General features: G+C 43.5%; 1 protein-coding gene across 2 annotated transcripts in view; it reads left to right on the top strand.

Moving 5' to 3' along the window:
- Window positions 1-743: 743 nt before the first annotated feature.
- Window positions 744-25,450, top strand: part of nrbp2a (nuclear receptor binding protein 2a) — a 50,536-nt gene continuing 25,829 nt past the window's right edge. For both annotated transcript variants that reach the window (XM_066681093.1, XM_066681094.1), the window contains exon 1: window positions 744-1,329. In XM_066681093.1, coding sequence (XP_066537190.1) covers window positions 1,210-1,329 — 120 coding nt within the window. In that variant the 5' untranslated portion in view covers window positions 744-1,209. The remainder of the gene's footprint in view (window positions 1,330-25,450) is intronic.

The following is a 25,450-nucleotide window of genomic DNA, read 5'->3' on the forward strand; positions in this document are numbered from 1 at the left end:
CCTGGAGGGGGTGCCAGTGCTTCGCAGGGTGACACATACTCACACATTCTACTGGTAACCATCGATTTTAAACTCGCAGTAAAGTTTGTTTACAAATTTATACGAATTTTGCCCTCAGTTTTTGTTTGTTTATTTGTTTTTGTTTGTAACTATGTTTAGTGTTTTGGTGATGGGCTTTGTCCTTTGGTGTCCTGGAATCTGCTGTAAACCAGTTTGTAACTGAGTCAGGTCACTTTAAATACGGCATATTTTGATGATGCTTTAAATTTCTCTGTAAGAAAGAAATAAAGATAGAAAGGTGAGGGTTAGCGTAAGGCTAGTAGTTGCTATGGGGGGGTGGCGGAGTGGAGACAAAGGTGAGAGAGAATGAGAGCACGCTCTTTCTCCCCTTTACTGCCCCTTTGCTCAATCCAAATGTAGTGAATGGAGCTGCAATGCTCTACAACCTAATTCTGAGGGGCTCTACACCCCTCCAGCCGGCGCATGACATTGGGCATTGTGAGCTTAGACTCATGTGCAGCTGCTTTAAATCAAGGCAGTGTAGTTTTTAGTGAAGACTACACAAAGAGAACATCTCAGAACATCAAGGAGTCGCGTTCACAGTTGTGTCCGCAGACTTTAGGACACGTGCGGCGCTATTAGAAGCTCCCTGCGCCGATAGAACGAGGTTTACGGTAAGGCCTTGGGAAAAAGGGAAATTTGCGAAAGCTCTGTCTACGCACAAGCGCGCGCGCACACACACACACGAACCAACCAACCAACCACAAACACACTCACGTACTCGCGCACAAACAGGATCAGAGCCGTAAGGAGGTGAACCGCGATAGATGCTCGTGCGCTGTGAGGAGGGTCGTGCTGTTGGGGGCTTTATCTTTTTCAGCCTCTGTTAATCTCTCTCTCACACACACACACACACACTCGCTGCTGAAGAGCTCTGCGTCTCCCGGGTCGGCGGAGGCTGCTGCTCGGAGCCTGTGGTCGAGCGAGCTGCGGTTTCTCAGGAAGACGTGTCTATCTCTCCTGCTGTGTTTTTGTGCTGCGAGTGGTCATCTCTCAGGGCTCGGACGTGAATGTGTGGCGTGCTCAGGCGGCGAGTGTGTCCCCCGCGGTGTATCAGGACCTCGCTGCCTCTGAACGGTTCGCTTTGCCTTATTTCCGTGGCGTCGGAGAGCTTTCGGAGGGAAGCCTGATCGACCCGGACGGATTAAAATGACCATGTCGGTCCCGGAGAGGATCTCCGAGTCCGGAGGGAAGGAGGAGGAGAGCGAGGACGAGAGCGAGATCCTGGAGGAGAGCCCCTGTGGCCGCTGGCAGAAGAGGAAAGAGCAGGTAATGTGTTCGAGTCTGGGGCTGGGGTGGTGTTCTGGGGCTGGGGTTTGCAGCAGAGATCTCTGGATAACAGTGGCAGTCATGTATGTGTAAAATGACATGTGTGTGTGTGTGTTTATAGGCCTGTAATATAACCTGTACACACACACTCTTCATGTACATTAAAGGTGCACTAAGCAATTCAGCCAGAGGGCTTGCATCCCGAATCCTGACCAGTGCACTTTGTGCTTAGGTCAAGGCAACCCCAAGCGGGCAACCCACAACAGCAACTTCTCCATCCCAGAGGGCGGAGTGTGTGTTAGTGTGTGTTGTGCTGGTGTAGAGTGGATCAGACACAGCAGTGCTGCTGGAGTTTTTAAACCCCTCTGTGTCACTGCTGGACTGAGAGTAGTCCACCAAACAAACAAGGGACGACAGATGTAAAGTCAGAGACGGTAGCTCATCTGTCACCGCACACCCCTTTACCAGCCACACACACCTCTGATAACAGCTCTGTGGTGGTCCTGAGGGGGTCCTGATCACTCCAGAACAAAGTGCAATGGAGATAAGACGGTATGCAGTGAAACAGATGCACTGCAGGCTGTAATTGTAGAACTACAAAGTGCTCCTGTGTGGTCAGTGGAGCTGATAATGTGGACAGTGAGTGTAGATACGAGGTAGGTGTTCCTAATCCAGTGATCTTGTGTAATGGCATGTGAATACACACACACACACACATCTATATTTGTTTGGCTCTAATGTTGTGTGGATGGGATTGTAACAGCAGATTTACAAGCTCTGTTTGCAAAGATCTGATCATGAGATTAGATCAGACTGGATTCTTCTGCTGTCTTCCTCCAGAAAGGAAACTGGATTTCACAGTGTGTTTGGTGTCTACAGAAACCAGGCTTCATTCATATAGATATCAGAGAGCAGACAGTAGGGCAGCACAGTGTATTATTTCACTATCTTTATCACAATAGTGTAGTAGTCACTTTGTAGGATGTGCAAGAGTTTGCGTTTTCCATGATTGGTTTTACAAGAGAAGGGGAGTGGGTGAAGCAAGCTTTTCCCTTTCGTTTCAGTGTTAATGAAGTGCCAGTGATAAACTCGCTACATGCACTAGAAAACACCCACAATGCAGTGCAGATTGAAGGGTGCTGACAATGTACACTACTGAGCACAGTATATACTACACATTAATGCAGAGAAAAGACAAGGTGTAGGCCAGAAAGTCTGGTGGTGGTTCCTTGCTTGTTCCCTAATCGGATCACTATGTAGAAAAGATGTAAATGTGCTGGAGTTCATATAGAAACCTGATACATTCATATTCATATTCATACAGTCAAAACAGACATCACTACAGGCCTGTGTTTCGGTGACTGTCTTTACAACCAAACATTGTGGAATTATAGTAACTATAAACGAACAAGTGCAACTCTCAGGTCTTTTAAAGGCGCAGTACAAACTGTATACATTTAATAGTAATACATACAGCCTATGAATACTACAAGAAAACAGGTGGCGCAGAAGGTACTGTTTTGCCTGTGTCTGCGTGGGTTTCCTCCGGGTGACTGTCTGTGAGGAGTGTGGTGTGTTCTCCCTGTGTCTGCGTGGGTTTCCTCTGGGTGACTGTCTGTGAGGAGTGTGGTGTGTTCTTCCTGTGTCTATGTGGGTTTCCTCTGGGTGCTCCGGTTCCCTCTCATGGTCCCACATTGGTAGGTGGATTGGTGTTTCAATAGTGACCGTAGTTGTGAGTGTGCGTCGCCCTGTGAAGGACTGGCGCCCCCTCCAGGGCGTGTTCTTTCTTTGCGCCCAATGATTCCAGGTAGGCTCTGAACCCACCGCGACCCTGAACTGGATAAGGGTTAAAGATAATGAATGATACAGTAACATCATACAGTAACAGCATGAGAATAGAGTTGAAAAGAAAGTGAATAGACTCCAGGGACATGGTGTATTTTTTTTAAATAAATAGAAGATTAAAGCAAAATAAACATACACACAAATACATGGCGTTTACTTTGTTTTAAACTTGCCTTTATTTAAAATATAAAATATCTAAGGGTATTTAAAAATACGTATAGGAGGAAAACAGATCCGGGCTGTATCACTGTAAACGGGTAGGTGTTGAGACAGTTGACAAACAGACCTGTGAGTGATGTTGGTTTAGACTGCATTACTCATGATAAAGTCATCGTAAATATGGAACAATAGTCTGCAAAAGTAGTGTGACTACATGTTCCAGTTAGCACCACTGTAAATATATCCATGTGACTATTTCAGAGCCACTCTGAAAAGGAAAAATAAGAATTAGGTGGTTGTGGTTATAATGTTTACTGATCCTTTACACCAACAAAGCCCCAGTCTATTTTCCAAGCTTAGTTCTGATTGGCTGGGTTTGTTTATGAGTGGTTCAAACTCTTCACCCCCGTCCTTGTTCAACACGCTCGATACGTGCCTGAATTAATGCGGAGTTTCAGCACTGTTATTGAACTGCACGTGCCCAGTTCAGTGTGTTTGTGAGTGTGATAGTGTGGGTGCGGCGGGGGTTTGTATCTGTGGGAGTTGGAGACAGAGCCTTTAAAGTCCTGACTGACTGACAGCGCTGTTGGCCTTCAGCCTGAGATAAGTGAGAGTACAGCTACTAGAACCTTATCACTCCCAGCACGTGTTCACAACAGAACGGAGGAAAATCACCAGCTTCAACTCCTACTGCAGTTAGTACAGGGGTAACTCCTACAGAGTCTCAGTAGCCCCTACAGTGATAAAGCACTACTGAGTAGAGGTGGGCGATACCGGGAGTTTTGGTATCGATCCGATACCAAGTAAATACAGGGCCAGTATCGCCGATATTGATACCAATACCAGAAGTCTTCGCCTTATGCAGCTTTAAAAGCAAAAGGCGGGAGCGGGAGGTGTTTGGGTGGGGGGGTTGGGAGGTGCTGCTCCTCGCAAGTTGACGAAATGACACATTGCTGAGATGTCATTTATACTTCAAAAGTATGTCCTAAATGGTGGAGACTCTCTGCGTTGTTCAGGCAAATGGTGACACCTGCACTGACAGTTGCTTTAAGATTTGAGGGACCCCTTAAGTTTTGAAAAAAGGCCTTTAGCGAAACAACTCTAGACTTGTGATTTATTTCATTGGTCCTTATTTATCAAAGCTTTGTACAGACAGATGCACAGAATTCCCAGATTACGTATTGACCTGGTGTTAGTGCATGTAAATTTGAGCATAATATTTTAACAACATAAAAAACATGCTTGATTTACTGGTTTTTTTTTAAAAAAATCGAAATAATACCATATTAACGTTAATAAGAAGAACAAAAATATCAAATAAACTCTGCACATAGCAGTCCATTTAAAAAAGTGGCTGTACTTATTTTGTAGATTAATACAAACACAGATGTTGAAGCTGATTCATCAACTGCGCTTAAATCTTTGCTTGTTTCCATGCCGTACAAAACTTACATGTATCAGCCGACGAATAGTTCATACAGTCAGGCTGTCAAATGTGCGATCCTTTTGACACAGTCTAGATGAACAAGGGCTGCTGTCTGGGCTTGCTAAAGTAGCACCTGTAGTAGACGCTGTGATATCCAGACCTTGAATCCACTCTTCAGTCCTGGATTTCATAACCACTGATAAGGAAAACACCAGGTGGTCAATCAGTAACACATCAGTGGTTCTCATAACTCCCAGTGATAAGTTGTAGGCATGGGAACTGAATTCAGGTCAGGATTTAGAGACCTCTGACCTCAGAAGTCTTCAAATCAAAATTCTGTGTTTGGCAGTCACATAAATATGAGAAGAAGTGAGTAGTAGGTTCCAACAATTGTTCAAAAAAAAAACATAGACCTGGCAACGTGCTTCATTGTGTGAATTTGAAGTAGTTCTGAGGTAGCCCCTACTCTGTGGAGATTGAAATAGAATCTACACCTTTAAAACTTCAGGGCTGATGTACCTCCTACAGTTGTGAGCTAACTGTTCACCCCTGAGGTAATTCCTACAGTGCTGCAGTAACTAACACATTGTAGAATATCAGCAGGAGTGCTGAGGTTCCTCCTCCAGTGTTCAGAGACCGTAAAGAACAAAGAATGAGGTCATTTCACAATGTAGCAATGAGTTCAACACTGGAATTTTCACTGTGAAGGTTTCCAAACTGCAAGAATGCCATTTTATTTGATGAGTAGCTGAAATGCTACCGTTCATGACGGTCTTTCCAAGTGTTTTTACCGACCCAATAAACTCGTTCCTGCTGTTTCATCCGGCGATGTGTATTTTTCCACTAATTAACACAGCCAGCACTGTACGGCCTTACGAGATAATTCCAGACCTCAGTAGTTAGATAACTTAATATGTATGACTGTATATATAATTTAATCCTTAATTTATTGAAGTATTAAGAGAGTTCATGGCTGAATAGGGCTGGACGATACGGCCAAAATTTACATGACGATATTTTTCTTAATTTTATAGATATGATTCTGATGTTGATAGAAACAATATGAAAATCCATGGTAAAATGACCGAGATATGACCTCACCATCAAACATGAACTTATTAGCTTTGTCAGTATTAATATGTTATAACAGATGTTGTTAATAATGTGTATTAAAATATTGAAAATGTGTTTAAAAATCATGTCATAGTTAATTAAATATTTAATACTGATACTGAATTATAGTCCTGCCCGATGACGGAGCGGCTCCTTGACTGTATTCACCTGATCACGTTTAGAAAACCGGTGCTAATGTTTTGCTCATATCACAGTGTGTTTTTCCGTGTTCTTTTGCTAAAGCCTCTTGGCGCAAATGATGTTCTCCCTTGACGCCTCTCCATAAGCAGTGGCATGGACCTATAATTAGTGCAGGAGCACAGGAGCGTGTGGAGCACAACAGTTTAATGATTTTCTTCTCATAAACAAGCCGTGGGAGTGGAAGAGTGGTGTTACTGTACGCTGCAGACGGCTGGAGTCAGACACATGCGTTTGCTCAGTGAAAGCAGCGTTTGTTCAGTGTTTTGCTCTTTACAGGCTGTATTATTTGTTTCTTATTGAACAAGCTTAGGTCAGTCCCTCTGCCTCTTGCTCCAGATCTGTGTTTCCCAATACATTCCTGGAGGCCTGCCTGCTTTTTGCGTACACGATGACCCAACATTTCGAAAGACCTTTTATAATTGGTGAGTTTAGCTTCATTAAAGGAAACCTGGGCAGTGTATTTACCTGAGAATTACAGCTTACAAATCAGCTTCACAGACCTGTGATAGGGAGAATAGAACCTCTATGTTGCTCGGGGCTGAAATGCAGAAACTGCATTGTGTCAGTTTTGGAGGAGGGTACAAAACAAATTCCCAAATTTTAACCTAAAATTAAAAAGTGTAAAACCTTTAAAGGGACACTAGGTAAGATTTATTGTTCCTCCTGGATTCCCAGCTTGTATAATCTAGGTTGAAAAAGCATGAAAATTCAGAACTTCTCATTGACCTAATCTTGTCTGTCTCGATTATTTTTATTCTGTTATGTCCCCACTGTGTGTTCATGTACTGTCTCTTTAAACCACACTACCAAGCTGTAGTCACATGACTCCGCCCCCTATCTGCCACATGGAGGAGAACCTAAACACAGAGGCCGACCGAGCGACTCGAGCTCGTACCAAAGACAAACGCAGCGTCTGTGGTTTGGACGTGCTGTGTTTTGTCTTTAATAAAGACGACGCCAAACAAAAAGAAGTCAAATGTAAACGCTGAGAAAAAACGAGAGAAAGCTCCCAGCAACATGAGAAAAAATATACCAGCTTTAACACTGGAGCATATTTAAAGTACAAGCCTCGTTACTGAACTCTGAGGGACAAAAACAAAATAATCGTTTATTAATCGTAATCGTGGTAAAATGTAAAATTAATCATGATGTTGATGTGTGCTCATATCGCCCAGCACTGCGTGTGCTAGAGTGTTGTGTGTGTTTGTGTGGGTTGTTCATAGAGTTTTTTTAAATGTGGGAGTATAGTTTGTTTTTAAATCAGTGCACAATGTATTTGGAAACCAAAGATATGCTAAAAATCATAATGAAAATATGTCCCAGTCAAGTTATTGCCATCTAGCCGCATATCATTTGTGCAGGCCTCTGGAACCGGAGTGGGAAACACTGCTGATAACCGAGGGTAATCTTAAGGTTGGGCTGGTCATAAAGTTGTGGACAGCCTGCGTTTCCTCAGTCGCGTAAAGCTGCTGTAATTTGCAGAACATCAGACTGCTCAAACATGATATGATTTATTTACACACTGAGAGAGAGAGAGAACTCATTTGACTATAGCTTAATGTTATTAACCAGACCACCTCAGCAGGGCTACTCCCTCGATGTAATATGTGTTTGTCTTTGTCTGAGCTCCCTAGGCACTTTTACTGTGGGGTTAGCACAAAGCACCTACGTGTGAATGAAAGTCAGGCTGGTGAAGATTGCCTCAGCGCACCCATGAGAAGACTGTACTGTCCCTGAAGGTCCAGGGTTATTCTGCTGCACACAGGACTCTCATCATGTCTGTGGTGGGACTACAGCTGGAGGGCTGTATTTTACAGTAGTGTGTTTTAGGGGGTGGGTGAGTGATGCTTTCTCTCGCGTCCCGTTGCGACATGTAGAGACCCCATGATGTATATCACCTCTCTGGGTCACACTGTAATTAACCTCTGATTCACAAGAGACCGTGGTGGAATCTGGCCCCTCCAGACGGAGTTCTGTTAGAGGCCAAGCAGCAGAATGGCTCCATTATCGGAGTCCAGAGTGAACACGGCCAAGTTGGCTCTGCTCTTAAAAAAGGGGCCTTCTCTTATGCAACACGTACCACCTTTTAGCTGTTTTCCTTTTGACCAGTGTTGTGTGTTCAAAAACAAACCCAAGTGTTGTACATGTGAGCGTTTGCCTCAAGGACAGGTGAAGAAAGCTATCGAACAGTTTGAGCATTTTTTTTATGGAGAACACTACGTCTTAGAAGAACGTATGCAGCTCTATAGAATTACAGCTTTAAAGAAACACTACGTAGTATTTTTACCTTAAAATTACAGCTTAAAAATCACTGAGATGCTTTAATAGTGTGTAATAGAGAAAAAAGACCCTCTTTTATTGCTACTCCAGACTCAGCACTGCAGAAACTGCACTATGTAACTTTTGGAGAAGGGTAGGAATAGTTGTTGAAAAGACAATGTATTTATTTATACCAATCCGCCTTAAAAACTCATTGTTCAGTTTCCTAGCTCCACTGATCATACAGGAGCACTGACCAGCAGACTGTAGTCCATCTGTTGCTCTGCATACTTTGTTTGCCCCCTTTCACCTTGTCCTTCAATGGCAAAGGCCCCCACAGGACCCCCACAGAGCAGTGAAGGACCACCACCCAAATCATACCTGCTCTGCGATGAGCAGAAAATGAACCTGAGACTGGTGTATGCAGCTGTATTTCTTGTCCTGTGGCTACACTAAATAACTTGGAATGCTTTACTTTCTTTTGGAAGCACTTCAAAGTGGCCAAAGTGTTGTGGACACCTTCCGATCCAAAAATTGTTTTGAAATGTAAAAGGGTGGGAGGTGGTTTCCTACCCTCCTCCAAAAGCTACACAGTGCAGTTTCTGCAGTGCTGAGCCCAGAGTAGCTACAACAGAGGCGATATTCTCCCTATTGCAGCTCAGTGAAGCATCACAATGATTTTCAAGCTGTAATTTTAAGGTGAAAAAACTACCTAGTGTTCCTTTAAAGTAGCTGAATTCACTGCTAGTAATGGCTGTCTAATTTTAGTCATAGTTTATAATAAACAGCCAGACGAAGCCGGAACACATGGGGACGCTCCACAGAGCTCGGATATGATCAGTTCACCAAGGACGTGCGCAGCATGGAGAGAATAATGAGATCACAAGGCGCGGGAATGACCGGAAGGCCTTTCACTCCCTCGCTGGAAGGAACCGTAACGATTTACAGTTCGTGTCTCTTCGGGTCTGAGGCTGAGAGATTCTCCCCGAGGCCTTCGCATTGACTTACTGTCTGCATAATTATTCCTTCATCTGTTCATCTGTAGTACCCGCAATACATAGACCAGCCTGCAGGAGGATTCTCTCTCTCTCTCTCTCTCTCTCTGTCTCCTCCCCGCTCCCCATCCCCTCCACACACTCTCTGCCTCACACACAGACCAGAGCTGCTAACTGCTAAAATGTGTGTGTTGTCTTTGTGAATCGCCAGCGTGCTGCCTGCAGAGTGGCCTTGGCACAGTTTGACCCTGAGCTCATTCAGTGAATAAATCTCCCGCGGAGTAACGCCTCCCTCGCCACTCCACTCCAGCAGAGCCACACCCAGCAGCTCTACAACTGTAACTGATATTTACCGTAATGACCCTGCTCCATTACAGTATCATTTACACCTAAGGACAGAGTTAATGTCCTACCCACACGCTTTAGCCCTTTAACTTGTGTCTGGAATGTGTTTGTCTGTGTGGCTACAGTGCAATCAAATCCTCACAACAATGCCCCGCTTTGTAGCGTGGAGCTCTTACTGCAAGACTGTGATCACTGGACTGTGATAACTATAGATAGCCTTTTCTTTTTTCAGAATAAAAATAGGGCGGTACAGTGTAGATGAGTCTTAAAGGGACAGTGACCCAAAAAAAACCCTCCAAATCTGTAAAGGACACCCTGTGGGGGTGGAAACTGTACTAAAATGTAGCATATTGTCTCTTTAACACACAGAAGGTTGATTTAAACTGGGACAAAATGGTGAAATACCATCAAGTCTCAGATTAGGTTTAATCCATGTTAGCGAAGTCCATTCAGTGTGCACTGAACAGACTATGGACGCCCATTCATCCAGCATTTCTCCAGGAGTCCTGTTTGTTTTCCAAGGCCGGCCTGTAGACCTCTGATGATCGAGCTAGCACTGATGACTGCAGTGTCCACACGTTTGCAGACACCTGAAATGTCCTACAGAGACTGTTCCCCTGTTCTGCAGCGACAGCTTCTGCCCTTCTACAAATGTGTGTTGGTGTCCAGCTTCCTGAGCATTAGTGAGGGCAGGTACTGATGCTGATTAGCTTTGGGCCCACTCCAACATGCAGGAACAGTATTTGATGGAGCTTGGTCTCTCCAGAGAACACAGTTCCAGTGCTCCACCACCCAGTGCTGGGGATTTATACTCTCTCTAGCCCAAACTTGGCAACTTAAAGAGGCTCTGCAGCTGCTCTACAGCGTCCCATTCTGTTTCATCCCAACTATATTTTTAGAAAAGATTTTGTAAAATGTAATTATAAGCAAACAATGTAAAGCAAGAATAGGTAAGATTTTGCATTTTTAAGATTTGCCAGAATATAATTCACTTAAAAAAACATTAAACAACAAACATCATGAAATCCAGATGTTACATAGTGCAGTTTCTCCAGTGCTGAGCCCAGAGTGGATATGACAGAGGCTCTATTCTCGCTATTACAGCTCAGTGATCCATCACAATGACTTTGAAGGTGTAATTTTAACATTAAAAAATGTTACCTGATGTTCCTTTAAACCCTACATTTACTTGAAAAATGTAGGGTGTTGGGTCAGATCTGCCGGAGTCATTAGCCACACTCTGGAAATTTTCATATTTTCTACTTTACAAACACAAAACAGTTAAAAACTAATTCCATCCCTTTACATCTTTCCGAGTAAACGACTGCCCACCTGTCCGTCTGGACACTGATGGATGACTGTCGAGATCCTCCTCCACGCTTCAGACCAGCTGCCCACACTCCAGCAACCACCAAGTGCCTTGAAGCTGTCCCTACACTGAAGTTCTCATGGACTACTAACTATCATCACCAGTAGATTGACCAGAGGAGGATGGGTCACCCCTTGTGAGCCTTGGTTCCTCCCAAGGTTTCTTCCTCCGCTGGGGGAGTTTTTCCTTGCCACTGTCGCCCCTGGCTTGCTCACTTGAGGGTTTTACATTTGTCTTTACATTTCATGTCAAATCTTGTCTTACTGGAATTCTGTGAAGCTGCTTTGTGACAACATCAGTTGTGAAAAGCGCTATATAAATAAATTTGATTTGATTTGACTTGAAAAGAGTTGAGAATGTTGAATCAAAGAAGGTTTGTTTTTTTGAAAAATAGCCAACATGGTTGGAGATGCGGCTTGTGCAAGCAGTGGGTGTAAATGAGTGGGTGCACCTGATATTTACACATTTATAAAGGGGGGTCCACAAACCTTAGGACATAGTGTACGCGCTTTATTATGAGGCCATTAAGAAACTTGATACCTGGTCCAAATATAGGTCATTAAAAAGTAATGGCACCTGTCTGTTTTTCCGTTGGGTTCTTGGGTTAATTGTTGTCTTGTACATTGTCGTGACTCTGTGCCCCACTCCGCCTCCCACTGCCGTCCTCTTCCGTGTAGTCTCCGAGCTGACGGAGGAGTTTAAAGAAGAGTCTTGTGTAAACCTGCCTTTAATGACACATACCTTACTGTATGCCTTCGAGTGAATGCTTTGCATTTCTGCGGAGCTTAACCTACTCTCTTTTGTAGTTCCCTTGAAGGAGGTGACCTTGTCGCTTGCAGCGCTTGAAGTGGGGAAGTTGTAGAGCGAGTTCTCAAGCTGTAATCATTCTGAAAATACGTTATACATTCGTCATTCGTTTCTTTATTCATTGATAGTCGATCACTATACAGCGTCAAACTGTGCACGCTAGGGACGGGCGGTATCCACGTTTTTATACCGTCATATCGTATCAAAATATTATCGCGGTATTACTGTAGGGAGGGGGTGATCTGGCAGGCTGCGCTGAGCCTTATTTCTGTGAGCACAATGTTGAGTGAATTTAGCAAAGCACCGTCCAACAGTACACACCGACACGTGTTGATGATTCAAAACCTGAGAGGGCTACTGAGAGAGGGCAAATTTCAGCATCTCGTGCTGAAGGAACAGAAAACTACAAAAATAAGCGAAATAAGACGGTGTACACTGTTTAGAAGCACAGCTGGCGCTAACAGGCACTTGTGGTTGCAGATTTTTCAGCGAACTGAGGCTCAAAACACACTTATTTAGAGGCTAAAGCCATATGTCTGCAAGCACAAAGTCGAGTGAAGGATTTTCTGAGAACTGTCTGTTTACAGCTGTCTTCCTTTCTCTTTTAACCCAAACTCAGCGCTAAACTCACAACCGCGGCGGGCTAATGGGCTTGGGCTTTTCTTCACCCGTTTTCAGACCGTGACATCAGCAGTCATTGAGCTCTCACAGCGCCCCCTCCCTGTAGCTCTCCTAAATGCACATTGACGTTTTAGCCGACTTTTAAAGACACCGAACAGAAATTTGACCACAACACACACGTCATAAATATCGCCCTCATTTTGAGATACCACATTTTTAAATGCTGCGGAATGCAGTGAGATTGTTATACGATAAATCCATTTAAAACAACACTAGGTAAGATTTGGTATTGCTGCTCTACAGTTGCAGAGTGTAAGTCACTTTTACAGGAGTGTCCTGAAAGTGAGGGGGAGGGAGAGGTGGATTCCTGTCTTTTTGCAAAGTTACATAGTGCAGTTTCTGCAGTGCTGAGCCTGAAGTAGCAACAACAAAGGCTCTATTCTCCCTGTTACAGCTCAGTGGAGCATCACAATGAAGCTGTATCCTTTAACGTAAACATACTACATAGTTTTACCTTAAAGGAGGGGGATTGTGGGGACACGCCGTTGTTTACGTTCAGGATCTCTGCATCTTAAGGTGGAATGGTATGTTTAAGAAGAAAACCGACTGTTTGAATGTGGATGAAGTGTAACTTGTCTGTGATTTTTATTCACTGTTTGAATTACCACAGAAACTCATTCACAACACGAGGTGTTTAGTTTTGTAGCATTTGCGCTAATGCAGTTAGCCGTCTCCAACAGCAAAAATAAATCAATATTACCCACCTAACAGAGCAATATCCCCATCGCTCTTCCTCCATTTGCATGTTTGGAGTTCGGTCATTGTCTAAAAACAATCGTGAACTTTAAGCGCAGAGATCTTTAGCTCATTGGCCGCTGCTCCAGAGCTTCTCAGTTCATTTAAAGCTGCTGTATGGAGGTTATACAAGCTGTGTGTAAATAAGCATGGTGTGTTTCACTGTAAGACATATACAGAATGCGGTTCTGGGTCCCCACTCCAATTCATCACAGATGTATCAGCGGGAGCTCAGTCGCCACAGAGAATGTGGGGGTTTGTACCCTTCTGCCTGCTGCTTGGTCTGTAGCGTATGAGCCGTGTTATGAGGACAGTGCTTCCTGTTACTCTAAGACAGCAGATCAGACTTGATTAAATGATCTGGGAACTCCGGTGGTTTATAATTGAGTAAAAAACTTGGTAAACATCCACAGCAGCTCCAGGAACAGTCTGTTCCTGAATTGTGGCCATTGTAGCTGTAAAAATAGCATTCAGCGTTTTTACTGCATGTGCTTAGTCAGAGCCTTGGCTGCTCCGAGTGATACTATCTGTCCTGAGCCCTCAGCTCTCGCCCTTAATACTCTCAGAGTGTTAAAGTTTGACCATGCGTGAGCCCGTGCTCAGGCTTATCGTAGACGTGGTTTTCCCTCTGGTCAGCAACTCCTATTCACTCAGCTGTGAGGGTGAGTGCACCTTGGCCAGAGGCCAGAGTAAAGAACAGACAGAGAGGTCCATCTGCCTTTCTTCATGAAGCTGTGCATATGGCATTCCTCTCCGTCTTGTGGAGAGCCCCCTCCCCTGAGTTCTGGGAAGAGTGGAGTGTCTGCTTCAGATAAATGAACGTGCGCTATATCATACATTTCTGTGAGGATTTGAAGGCCATCAGCCACAAGATCCCAAGTCTAGTCAGACACTGATACTGACTTTGGCTCAAAACACCACTCCAATTCTTCCAGAGTGGGGTGTTCCTCTTTGTGTGAAGTCGAGTTGATGCTTGGCCTTGGGTTTGTGGAGCTTAGGCTCATGTGCAGCTACTCCATCTGATGTTTTACTTTTCTGTACCGGGTGTCTGCGCACGGTTGAATGGCACACATTAAAGTAGCTGAGGAACTAAACGTAAAGCGTGTCCACAAACTTTCAGATATTATCGATGTTATAGTTGTTATAATGTGTCCTCTTAAGGACTGACCCTAAACACCTCGGTCTTTGGCTGCTGCATGCTTCATGCCCCAGGCTTATCTCACAGAAACAATGGCCTGTTACGCCCTCACGCATTCAGAGAAGTTCTTGAATGATAAACACATTTAAAATGTTCCTGGAAGTTAAACACCATATGGGTTTTTTTAACTGATAACACTTGTTGGAAGTGGGTGGTTAGTCTTTGAACAGTTCATTTAAGCCGTCTTCACACTAGAGCTCGGTGTGAAAGCTGTTTCTGAGCCCAGGTGTGGTTCAGAGCACCAGACTCAGGCCCTTTTGAGATGTGTGGTCTGGGGTTTGCTTCTAGTGGACTCAGGTGTGGAATCTCTCTGCTCCAGGGGCCACAGGTGGGGCTGTGTGATTGGTTCAGTTTATAATGTGACTGGTTCGTCTCTGCGTTACTTTCTCATTCCTAATAAAACCACACTGGAGCTGGGTGACTGTAATAATCACTTTGTGGAGTGTGTGTGTGCCGAGAAAAACGTGCTCGTCTGCACAGATAAATATCATCTCACATAAAAACGGCTTTGTGTTTGCGGGGGGCTCCTGTGCAGTTGAATCCCAAAACCACGGTCCTGTGCTGCCTGCTTGACTCGTTGTGTCCAAAAACCAATTACGCTGCTTCTTACTTTTGTAAAACTACACAGAACAGTGGTGTATGGAATTGTGTGATCAATCCACGGCTCGAATGGAGTTGTTGTGTGTGGAAGTAAACCAGCCGTAATGAGCCCCGACCACAAACGAGCCCAGAATCGGTCCTGGGAGTGGATCTATGTATTTGGGACAAGTGTGAATACGCCCTTAAAGGCAAAGGGTTAGGGTTTTAATTCAATACCCACTGTAAAAAAATTCCCAGCCCCAGAGTTCCCAGCCATTTTTACAGGAACACTACTGTATTTCAATTTTACAGCATATTACTGTAATTGAATAATACAATAATTTACTGTAAATACTGTTATTTACAATAAAATACTGTAGCAGACTCGCTGTAAATTTACAGCAATTCTTTGCAGTGCACATTTTAATATATTTTAAATTTTATAAAATAGTCTGTTTGTGGCTCCGGTTTCCTCCCACAGTCCAAAAACACACATTGGTAGGTGGATTGGCGACTCAAAAGTGTCCGTAGGTGTGTGTGTGTGAGTGAATGTGTGAGTGTGTGTTGCCCTGTGAAGGACTTGTGCCCCCACCAGGGTGTATTCCTGTCTTGCGCCCAATGATTCCAGGTAGGCTCTGGACCCACCGCGACCCTGAACTGGATAAGGGTTACAGACAATGAATGAATGAATGAATGAAGTCTGTTTGCACTCTGGAAAAATGTCCAGTGTTTGGCTCCTTAAATGGTAAAAAATGAAGTGTCTTGGTCTGAACTGGTTGAGGAAATCAGGAGCCACTTCTGTGGGCGGCGGAGAGACCTGTAAACATTAAAGAACTTGAAAAGAGGTGATGTTTCTCTCTTCCTGCAGAAAGTGGGTAACACTGACTAATTCTTACTGTTTTTTTTTCTTTAAATTATACAGTTACATTACTTAAGGAGGAACTTGGGAGAGTGCTACTGTGAACGTAGAAGCAGACCTTGAGCGTCACAGAACTAAACATCTGTGAAATGAGTACGTGTGGTAACTCAAAAAGTGAATAAAAACTTACACACAAGTTAAAGTTCAGCCACAAGCAAGTTACAGTCGCTTCTTACTCAGACCTTACACCATTCCAGTTTAAAGATGCAGCGCTTCTGAATGAACACAAACGGGAGGGGGAGTCTGTTCTCCAGAGTTGTCTGCTCTGTGTGTAGTGCACTAGTGGGTCTAAGGCAGGTTGTCTAGCCGCAGGCCCGTAGAGTTCAGCGCGGTACTGAAACAGCAGTGAGTTATCGGGTGCTGGTTTTGAGCTTGAGCGCATTATTGAGATCGGACTTGGCGCTGGACCCCAGCCTCTCCCCCGGCGCCTCTCCCAGGATGATGTGGAAAACTGGCAGAGTAAGTTCTGAGCTTCATGCCGAGGCCCGGTAGCAGGGTGGGACTGTTTTGTTTTCTGAGAAACACCAAGGCATGTTCATGCAGTGCAGGCAGAAACGGAAGAGCTCAGCGTAACTGTAACTGAATTATCTCCTCAACAGCGCCATCGTGGTGATCAAGGCAGGAAGTCAGAGACTGAAGAGTGTGTTATATATGCACACTCTTGTCTAGTGATGCTGTTTTATTGGTGGTGGGGGGGTGTGAATATTCATTTACACACATTCTGCACGGCACACTGCAGCTTTAATTAGACACAACCAACTGTCAGGAAGTTGATCAGTGTGGAAGTGATCATAAATATGAAAACCTTAGCTCCACTGCTCCACAGTTCCTTCCCTCCCTAGCATTTCCCACAGGTCCTGGTGATTGAACCTCTGACCGTCCGGTTCCTAACCCACCCCTTTCACCTTAAGGTCACCCCTGTCCTCACAAAGTTCGCAGCTATGGGTGCACAATAGAACAGCTGAGCCTGTGGTGAGTGCACGTCAACGTAGTGGAAATTAATCATGATAATTGGTGTCTAGGCTTATTTTTTCAGGCTTATTTTGTTTATCACATTGCCTCTGGATCTTCTGTGGTTGTGGCATCCTTCTTATGGGCCTGTCATCTCTGTGCCAATAAGCTTCGGTGATTAAATAAACTCACCATCCATCTAATATCATCCAGCTACATTAGCCAGCCTGTCAGAACTGCCAGCTTTCATAAGGGTCCGGAAAGCATTTGGACGCTGGTAAGGACAGAAACGCTCAAGCTGTCGTCAGAATGCAATTCACCGCAGCCAGAGATGGCACTAATAATTTTAGGCTTTCAGACTTCATGATGACATCCAACTTCCTTGTTTCTCCAGAGCTGGTGAATGAAAGCATTGTGTTAAGCTACTCGAGCGACAAAGCAGATTACTCTGAGGGCATTAGACAGTCTACCTCCAGCAAAAGCACGGAGCCTTGCCCTAATTACCATCAGGAGACTCTGAGGTTCACCGTTCTATGTGGAGTTTCTGAATTGAAAACAGTCTTGCCGTACGCTGTATTTCTAATGAATGAATGAATCCCGCTAGTTTGAGGGGCACACATTACGAAAGCACAGCTGATATCGCTGCTATGATGTCCTTAGGAAAGCAAGAATTGATATGGGACACTCTGGAGCAGCTGCAAATGAGCGTAGTCAACTCTCAACTACAGGGGTATAAATCCTATTAGAATTGGGCTGTGGAGCATTTTCTGGGCTCATGGCGAGTTGGAGTGGTGTTTGTGATCCACAGCTTAATAATCTACATTCCTCAAACTCTTGATGGCAAAATGGCATCAAACACTGAGAGAAACTAAATTTGACTTTTAATAAATAAATAAATAAATAAAACAGTTGTTGCCTAGAGGTTAAAGGAGTGAGTTTGGGGCCAGAAGGTCACTAATCTGATCCCTGGGACTGTCAGGAAGCAAATGGGGGTTGGGGGAGGGGTTAGCAAAGGAACATCACTTTCTCCTACCTTTTAAATCCATGCCACTGTTCCTCGGCATAAAGGTGAGTGTGTGTGTGTGTGTGTGTTAGTGCTGGGCGATATGAGCACAAATCAATATCACGGTTTATTGTACGTTTTACCACGATTATGATTAATGAACGTCTATTTTGTTTTGTAGTTTTGACCCGTAGTTCACTGACTCCAATGTGCTCCAGAATTAAAGCTGTGATATTTTCTCTAAAGTCGCTGGGAGCTTGTTCCTCTCTTGTTTTTTTGAGCACTGTTTATATTCGCTGTGTGATTGTTCATTGGTCGCTGAAATGTTTTATTTCTCAGTGTTTACATTTGACTTCTTTTTGTTCAGTGTCTAGTTTAATAATAATAATAATAATAATAATAAATGGAATTTTTAATGCGCTTTTCAGTAACCCAAAGACGCTGTTACAATCAGATGAACACATAAAGACAATCACATCCATAACACTACATAACATACAATGATACAAAACAGGAACAAGGTTAAAAAAAATAAATAAATAAATAAAAAAAAAAAACAAAAAAAAAAAACAAGGGCTAATCAGAAACAGAGGGATTAAATGCAGCCGCAAACAGGTGTGTTTTAAGTTTCGATTTAAATAGTGATAGAGATGTTGACTGTTGAATTTCTGGAGGAAGGGAGTTCCAGAGGCGGGGGGCGTGTCTGGAGAAGGCTCGATCTCCAAGACTACGCAGCTTAGAAGGGGGGATGGTGAGTAACCAGCTGAGGAAGATCTGAGAATGCGATTAGGTGTGTATGGTTGAAGAAGGTCCGATAAGTAAGAGGGAGCTTGGTTATTGAGAGCTTTGTAGGTGAGAAGGAGGATTTTGAACTGAATACGATATTTAACAGGAAGCCAGTGGAGGTTGTGGAGAACTGGGGTGGTGTGGTGGTGGGACCGGGTGTGGGTGAGGAGACGGGCAGCAGAGTTCTGGACCATTTGGAGTTTATGTAGTAGTGAGGAGCTAATGCCAGAAAGAAGAGAGTTACAATAGTCAAGACGGCTGGAGATGAATGCATGGATGAGGCGTTCAGAGGCAGACTGGGAAAGAGAAGGACGGATTTTAGCAATGTTGCGAAGGTGGAAGAATGAGGTTTTTATGACGGAACTAACATGGGAATTAAAAGTTAAAGTCAAAACGTAACATGTCCAAACCACAAGTGCTCTGTTTTATTTATTTATTTATTTACTTTTGGAGGGGCTCAAGCTGCTCGGTCGGCCTCAGCGTTTAGGTTCTCCTCCATGTTGCTTCCATGTGGCAGGGAGGGGCAGAATAATGTGACTACAGTGTGGTAGTGTGGTTTTTAAGGACAGTACATGAACACATATTGGGGACATAACAGAATTTAAAAAAATAATAAAACAGTTAAAATTGATATAATCAATATAGACCAGATTAGAACCACCACTGTGTGTGTTTGCGTATGTTTGCTGTCATTAAGGGGTTAAATGCAGAGCCTCTGTTTTGCTGTACTGCTCTACAATGAGGTGTAGTGCAAAAACTGCCTTACAAATATGCATCGAGGAAACAGGCTGTTGGAAAGGCCTCGTGTAGTAGAGGGAGGAGAATAAAACGACAGCTGAGAAAGAATAAAATGCTGCTGCAACTGACAGGCGGGAAAAAAACTTCAGAGCTTAAATGCAAATGACTTATCTCTAAGCAGAAATGTGCTAACACCGAGCTAAGAGCGTTCCCAAAGTGTGAAAGTGAGAGCAGATAGACAGACAGAACTGGAAGGATTAGAACTTCAGGCTTGGCTCATTTCTCTCAGCAACTCAACAGATTCCATGGTTCATTCTGCACTGTGCTGCACTTGAATAACCCCAGTGCACTACCTTCACCACACTAGAGTCATCAGAGGGAACGTGGTATTGATCCTGGACTCACTCATCCAGAGCAGAGAGGAGATTGACCATTCCACAGCACTGACTCTAAACACAGGCGTCATTTAACATCCCCCATCAAAACACCCTGCATGTTCAAAAGCAAGAGCGGCTATTTCAACTCCTTAACATTCAGGTACTAATCTCGCAGCATGTTTTTTAATAACTATACGTTATTCAGTAACTAGGAAATTAATTCACATGTTAAAGGAGCTATTAGAGTTAGGCCTTTACTGTATCAGGGGTTACTAATTCTCCCACCAGCGAACATTGCACTGACCCCTACTCTGTCACGTTTAATACTCAGTGAATTCACTTAGGAACTTATTATTATTATGAAAAACATCACTTCAGTTCAGTGCATGTGTACATTAACGTGGCGACTTGGAGCCCACCAACCTACACACTGTGAAAGAAGACCACCCAGTCAGTGTTTTGTGGGCTGCCTAGGTCAGAAATCCTGGGATAAAACGAGTCATTCAGCTGATGTGCTGCTTCTGTCGTTCAAGTCCCGACAGCTTAGTATTGCCCCGCCTCCTCATTTGGGTCTCTCCAATCACAGCACAGGACCTGTGTTTATGTGAAATTAAATGGAGCAAAACAGACACAACCAGTGCGGAGAAATAAGAGCACTGAGTAAAAACGTAGAAGAAAGAGAACAGAGTGAAAACGGCTAAAAACCAGAGCTTCTGCTCCTCGCTCCTCACTGCTGTGCGCTCGGGGTCGGGGTGAACAGCGAGCGGCTCATTATCATTTAAAGGAACAGGTGCTGAAAGCGAGCGTTCTGAACAGGGCTGTTTAGACAGAGGGCGAAAGCTGCTGTGTGGTTTGATCCTTGTGGTGTTTTGACAAAAGCAGGTCACAGATGTTTCACTTGTTGAAAAAAGGTAGAGCCAGAGGTGCACACTTTGTATAATGAGGGAGTGGGTATGTATAAACTGTTTTGCTTAAAGCACGTAATTTGCTAATCATTATTGCAGCAATATGCAAATGAGCCCTCTAACCAATCCCAAAGCAGAGGAGTGTGGATAAACCTAGATCAAGTGTTCCGTCTTTTTGCTGAAACAGTGGAGGGACCCTGTCGCACGATTGATTCAGCTGTGCTGTGGTTGAGGGCTGTTGCGTTTAGAATGTGTAGCAACAAATACCGCTACAGTGTGATGCACCCTGTCCTTGATTTGATTCGCTTCATGATTCAGTATTCTCTTCACGTGACTCTCATTATAGATGATCAGTACAGTCCAGTTTATATTCACATTTACAGCTGTAGGCAGACGCTCTTTTCCAGTCAGTGGTGTTAGGATGTTACCCATTGCCCTATCAATGGGTTGCAGCTTACGTCACTGAGTAATGAGTAGGTCCCCACTCTGGCAGCTACTCTACACAATCACACAATAGAAAAACTCATGGGTTTCACTTATTTTAGGGTTTCTGTCAACACATTTAGTTCTCATTTACATGTTAAAATAAAGGAAATATAAATATGGATCCACTGACTCATTTATCTGCATTACGTTTATAAATAAACTGTTCATCTGTGTCTGTCCATAGAAGAGCTACGTCACAGAAAATAAAACTAATTACGCAGCACTTCGACAGGGAAATGTGAATAATTTCGACATACTGTGCACTAAGTGAGTAAAGAAACTGCTATGACCGACACAGTGCCTTCGGTTTTGCCGCATTGTGGGAACATCACTCACTGATCACTCACATTTTCAGATAAAAACTATTTAATTAAACTCTAATATCAGAGAAAGACAGACATCCGCCATATTACTGTTCCACACTTCTGACAGAAGAGAAATGCGAAGAGAGTCTGGCGTTTTCCATTAGATCCTATGATGAAAATGCTAATATGGCTAACAGTCTTTTAGTCTTCAATTTGCAACCCAGTGGGATCCTTTACCCACCCCCCATCCCCCACACGGTGGGATTCTGTGCTTCTGAGTGCTGTGAGACTCTCTCCAGCGCAGAGAGGGGAGCTGTGTATGGCAAAAATGTATCACGTAATTGCAACACATGGATACTACACCTCATAAATCCATTGTTTCTTTGTAGTACTACATCGCAAAGTCTTACGTAACTGTCTATTATTTTATACAAGATTTCTTTGATTTAATTATCTAAACAGTCCTCGTAAATCTAGAGTCCCTCTAAAAGGCTTCTCGCTGATGTAGTGTAGTAAGGTACACTGAAAAATATAAATATATTTCTATATTTATATTTATAGTTTTATAGTGTTGACCTTATTCAAACTCCTCTAATCTCTGATATTTGACTTAATGATATTAATTAAAGTTTATAATTGTCTTAGGCAATTAAAACATTACTAATTAGTTTGAGAGTGAATAATAATCACGCTAAGTGAGTACGTCAGGATTTTCAGGAAAATAATGAACAAATTGCAAACACTGTGATTTCAAATAATGAGAGTTTTATTAATAAAAAGAAGATATTTAATTAACATAGCGTAGCCTTATAATCTCACGGTATCATCGCAGGGAAAACCGATTTTGACCTTAAGGTGGGCTAGGCTCTACTGTCTTGTGATTAAATTGTTGCTAACTAAGGTTAATAAATGGTAAATTATAAAGAGGGTTTATTTAGACATTAGCTCCTGGAAAAGGTGTTAAATACGCTAGCTTACTCGTTCGCCGTTTCACCGAGCCGTCGCGTCCTGCTGTTTAATCTCCGTGCTCTGGGGTTGTTCTCGTCGTTCCCACGTGGTGAGAGACAGGCCCGCTTATGGGAAGATCTCTTTCCGGTTGAGTTGAAAACTTTCGGCTTCAAGCTGAGCTGCATCGATCGAGGTTTCCCCTCTTTGGAGTTTCGCAGTCGTGGCTGGTTTTCCACCGGAATGGAGCGGCTTTCTCCGAGTATTAGCTCGTCTCGTTGTTCAGTTTTCCAGGAGTAATGTCTTCATGAATCAGCTTATAACGTTAATATATCTGCTATCGACTAATCAAAAGGTTGATATCTTATTCTGGCCACAAATAAGTTTCACCTGCTTTGATCACTCGTGAGATCGCACTTCGATGGGTAATAAAACATAAACAAGATTAAAAGAAAAGAAGATATTCAAATTACTCGACGTATTAGTAAAACTTCATACTCTTAGCTAATTTCGAGACGTCTCTCGTAGGCTTTCAATGAAGTCTCTGAGGTTTTCCTTTGTTTCGTTGTCGGCGTGGAGAAGAAAGCGTTTCTTTGTAGTTTCAAAGTTTCTCGGATGTTCTCGCCGTTATTGTTGTCTTTTCTTCTCCGTGAACTGTTTCTTCTCGTCGGCTGAACTCTTCTCTTCTTGGCTGCTGAACTGAACTCTACTTCTCTTGAACTGTGGCTTCTCTTCTTTCGAATACGCTGTCGGAGACTCTGTGTTTTCAAGGCTGGCGCGGTCACGCCCTAACGGGAGGCGTCCTCTTTCTGATTGGACACAAATTCAGACTCACGTGACTCTCGCGAGGGGGAGAGAGTAGAAGGGGTTTTGAGTCATTGATTCACAGAAAGAATATGAATTTCGCGCATCGAAATTCTTATACCTGTTATCAACATATAACAATGAGTACACTGGATTATTAATATCAAACATTTACATAAGGTTTCATTTTTAGGTCCCATTTATGACGATACGCTAGAAAGGAATATTAATCCGTTTTCTCTTATTCAGAGGTAGGATTTCTTTTCATGATAGAAACAATCCACAATATACAACATTTCATTAGGAGGTAGGCATTCATCTGAGGGTACAGAAAGTGACATTAATACATCTGTTTATACACAAATAATCAGAGTTCGACTATTTTCCGCTATGGTTTCCGGCGGCTCCGAGCGAGGCGTAGTTTCGCCAGTGTCCATTTGGAGTCGCTGTTGATCCATGTGTAGGTTGTCGCTTAGATGAGTCAATGGGGTTCAATTCGAGGTCACCCCTTTCTGAACATCTGTTGATTCCCGTGGAAGATAACGAGACATTGAGGTGCCACTTTGTCCCAAGCGGGATTATAACCCTTCCTTTTGTTTGAGGTCCCTGTCTCTTAAAAGCATTATAAAAATTGGTTATCTCGACAGTTTCTGTTAGTTAAAAGAGAAAAGGGGGTTGTTGGGGCCATGTGTTACTTTAAAGGGTTCTTTGATGTTTTAGCTTATGTGGGTGCGTGTGTGTGGGGCTTTGCAACCCCGCGGGCACAAACAATCCTGTGGAACGTTGGATGTTGTCACAGACGAGAGGTCCTATTCAGACTGGAAAAGTTTAATTCAAAACTTTTCATTTCTTCATTTCGATCTGGTATTTGTATTTGGCCCATACTCCACTACACTGAATACAGCTTGGCAAAGGCCTGCTACGACAGGCTCAATCGACTGTGAAGGCCAGATGGTTGGTCTGGTTTACACAGGTTGACCAGATTATGTGTGTGTGTGTGTGTGTGTGTGTGTGTGTGTGTGTGTGTGTGTGTGTGTGTGTGCGTGTGTGTTTTCACATGCTGGCTTGTGCATTCTGTAGTTTTTCATAGGTGACAGGAGATGACCACAGTTATGTAACCAATCAGACCAGACTGAGAACTCAGACAGCCCTATATTTCCACCACACACACACACACACAAACACGGATTATGTAAATTCCAGGCCTTTTCCTCCTTAAACTCTAATCTCCGTATAATCTGGACCTCATCCCTCTATTTGCTCTACATCTAACGCTGTAAACAAAAGGGGTATGGTTTACAGCTGGGGTGATGTAATGCTCTCTGTAAAAGCATTTATATTAACCTATTTTTTAAGCACCCTCTGCAGCTGTAAGTGCTTGATCTCCAGGCTATTTCCAGCTGCAGCTCTCAAAGGCTGTATCTTATTATTCAGTTTTTGGTCATGATTTACTCAAACTAATATTTCAGAAAGTGTTGCTGTCGATGATGAATACACCAGATTAGGTCGTTATGGGAGTGAGGGGTTTGCAGTTTAAAGGGTTAATAAATCTCCTAAATCCAAGAACTGTAATTTCACCTAAGCGTATGTCTAAAATTAAACTGTGAGTATTTAGCCTAAGTCTTAACCCGTGGCCTTCCCTGACCGGGGTCGTCGTGGGAAACCAGTTCTGTCTTATGCAATGGTCTGGGGAGACCTGAAAACATGAGGACTCCCGCCTCTACAGCCAGGAATACACTGCGATTTTAGTAATCTCCTTACGCCTCCTTACCTTTAGTGACACCTCACACAGTAAATATTCTCTACATTTAACCAAAGCCTTCACACTGCCACACGGATCACTGCATAATGTACATGTGTAAAAATATATCTCCCCATGTCCTGTTTTGTGAAGAAGGCTTGCTTTATTCATCAGCTTCTCTCTCTCTCTCTCTCTCTCTTTTTCTTTTTCTTTCTCTACTTCCATCCATCCATCCATTATCTGTAACCGCTTATCCAATTCAGGGTCACGGTGGGTCCAGAGCCTACCTGGAATCATTGGGTGCAAGGCAGGAACACACCCTGGAGGGGGCGCCGGTCCTTCACAGGGCAACACACACTCACACATTCACTCACACCTACATATGGTCACTTTTGAGTCGCCAATCAACCTACGAATGTGTGTTTTTGGACTGTGGGAGGAAACCCACG

Source organism: Hoplias malabaricus, chromosome 9, assembly GCF_029633855.1.
Source record: "Hoplias malabaricus isolate fHopMal1 chromosome 9, fHopMal1.hap1, whole genome shotgun sequence".
Taxonomy (NCBI): Eukaryota; Metazoa; Chordata; class Actinopteri; order Characiformes; family Erythrinidae; genus Hoplias; species Hoplias malabaricus.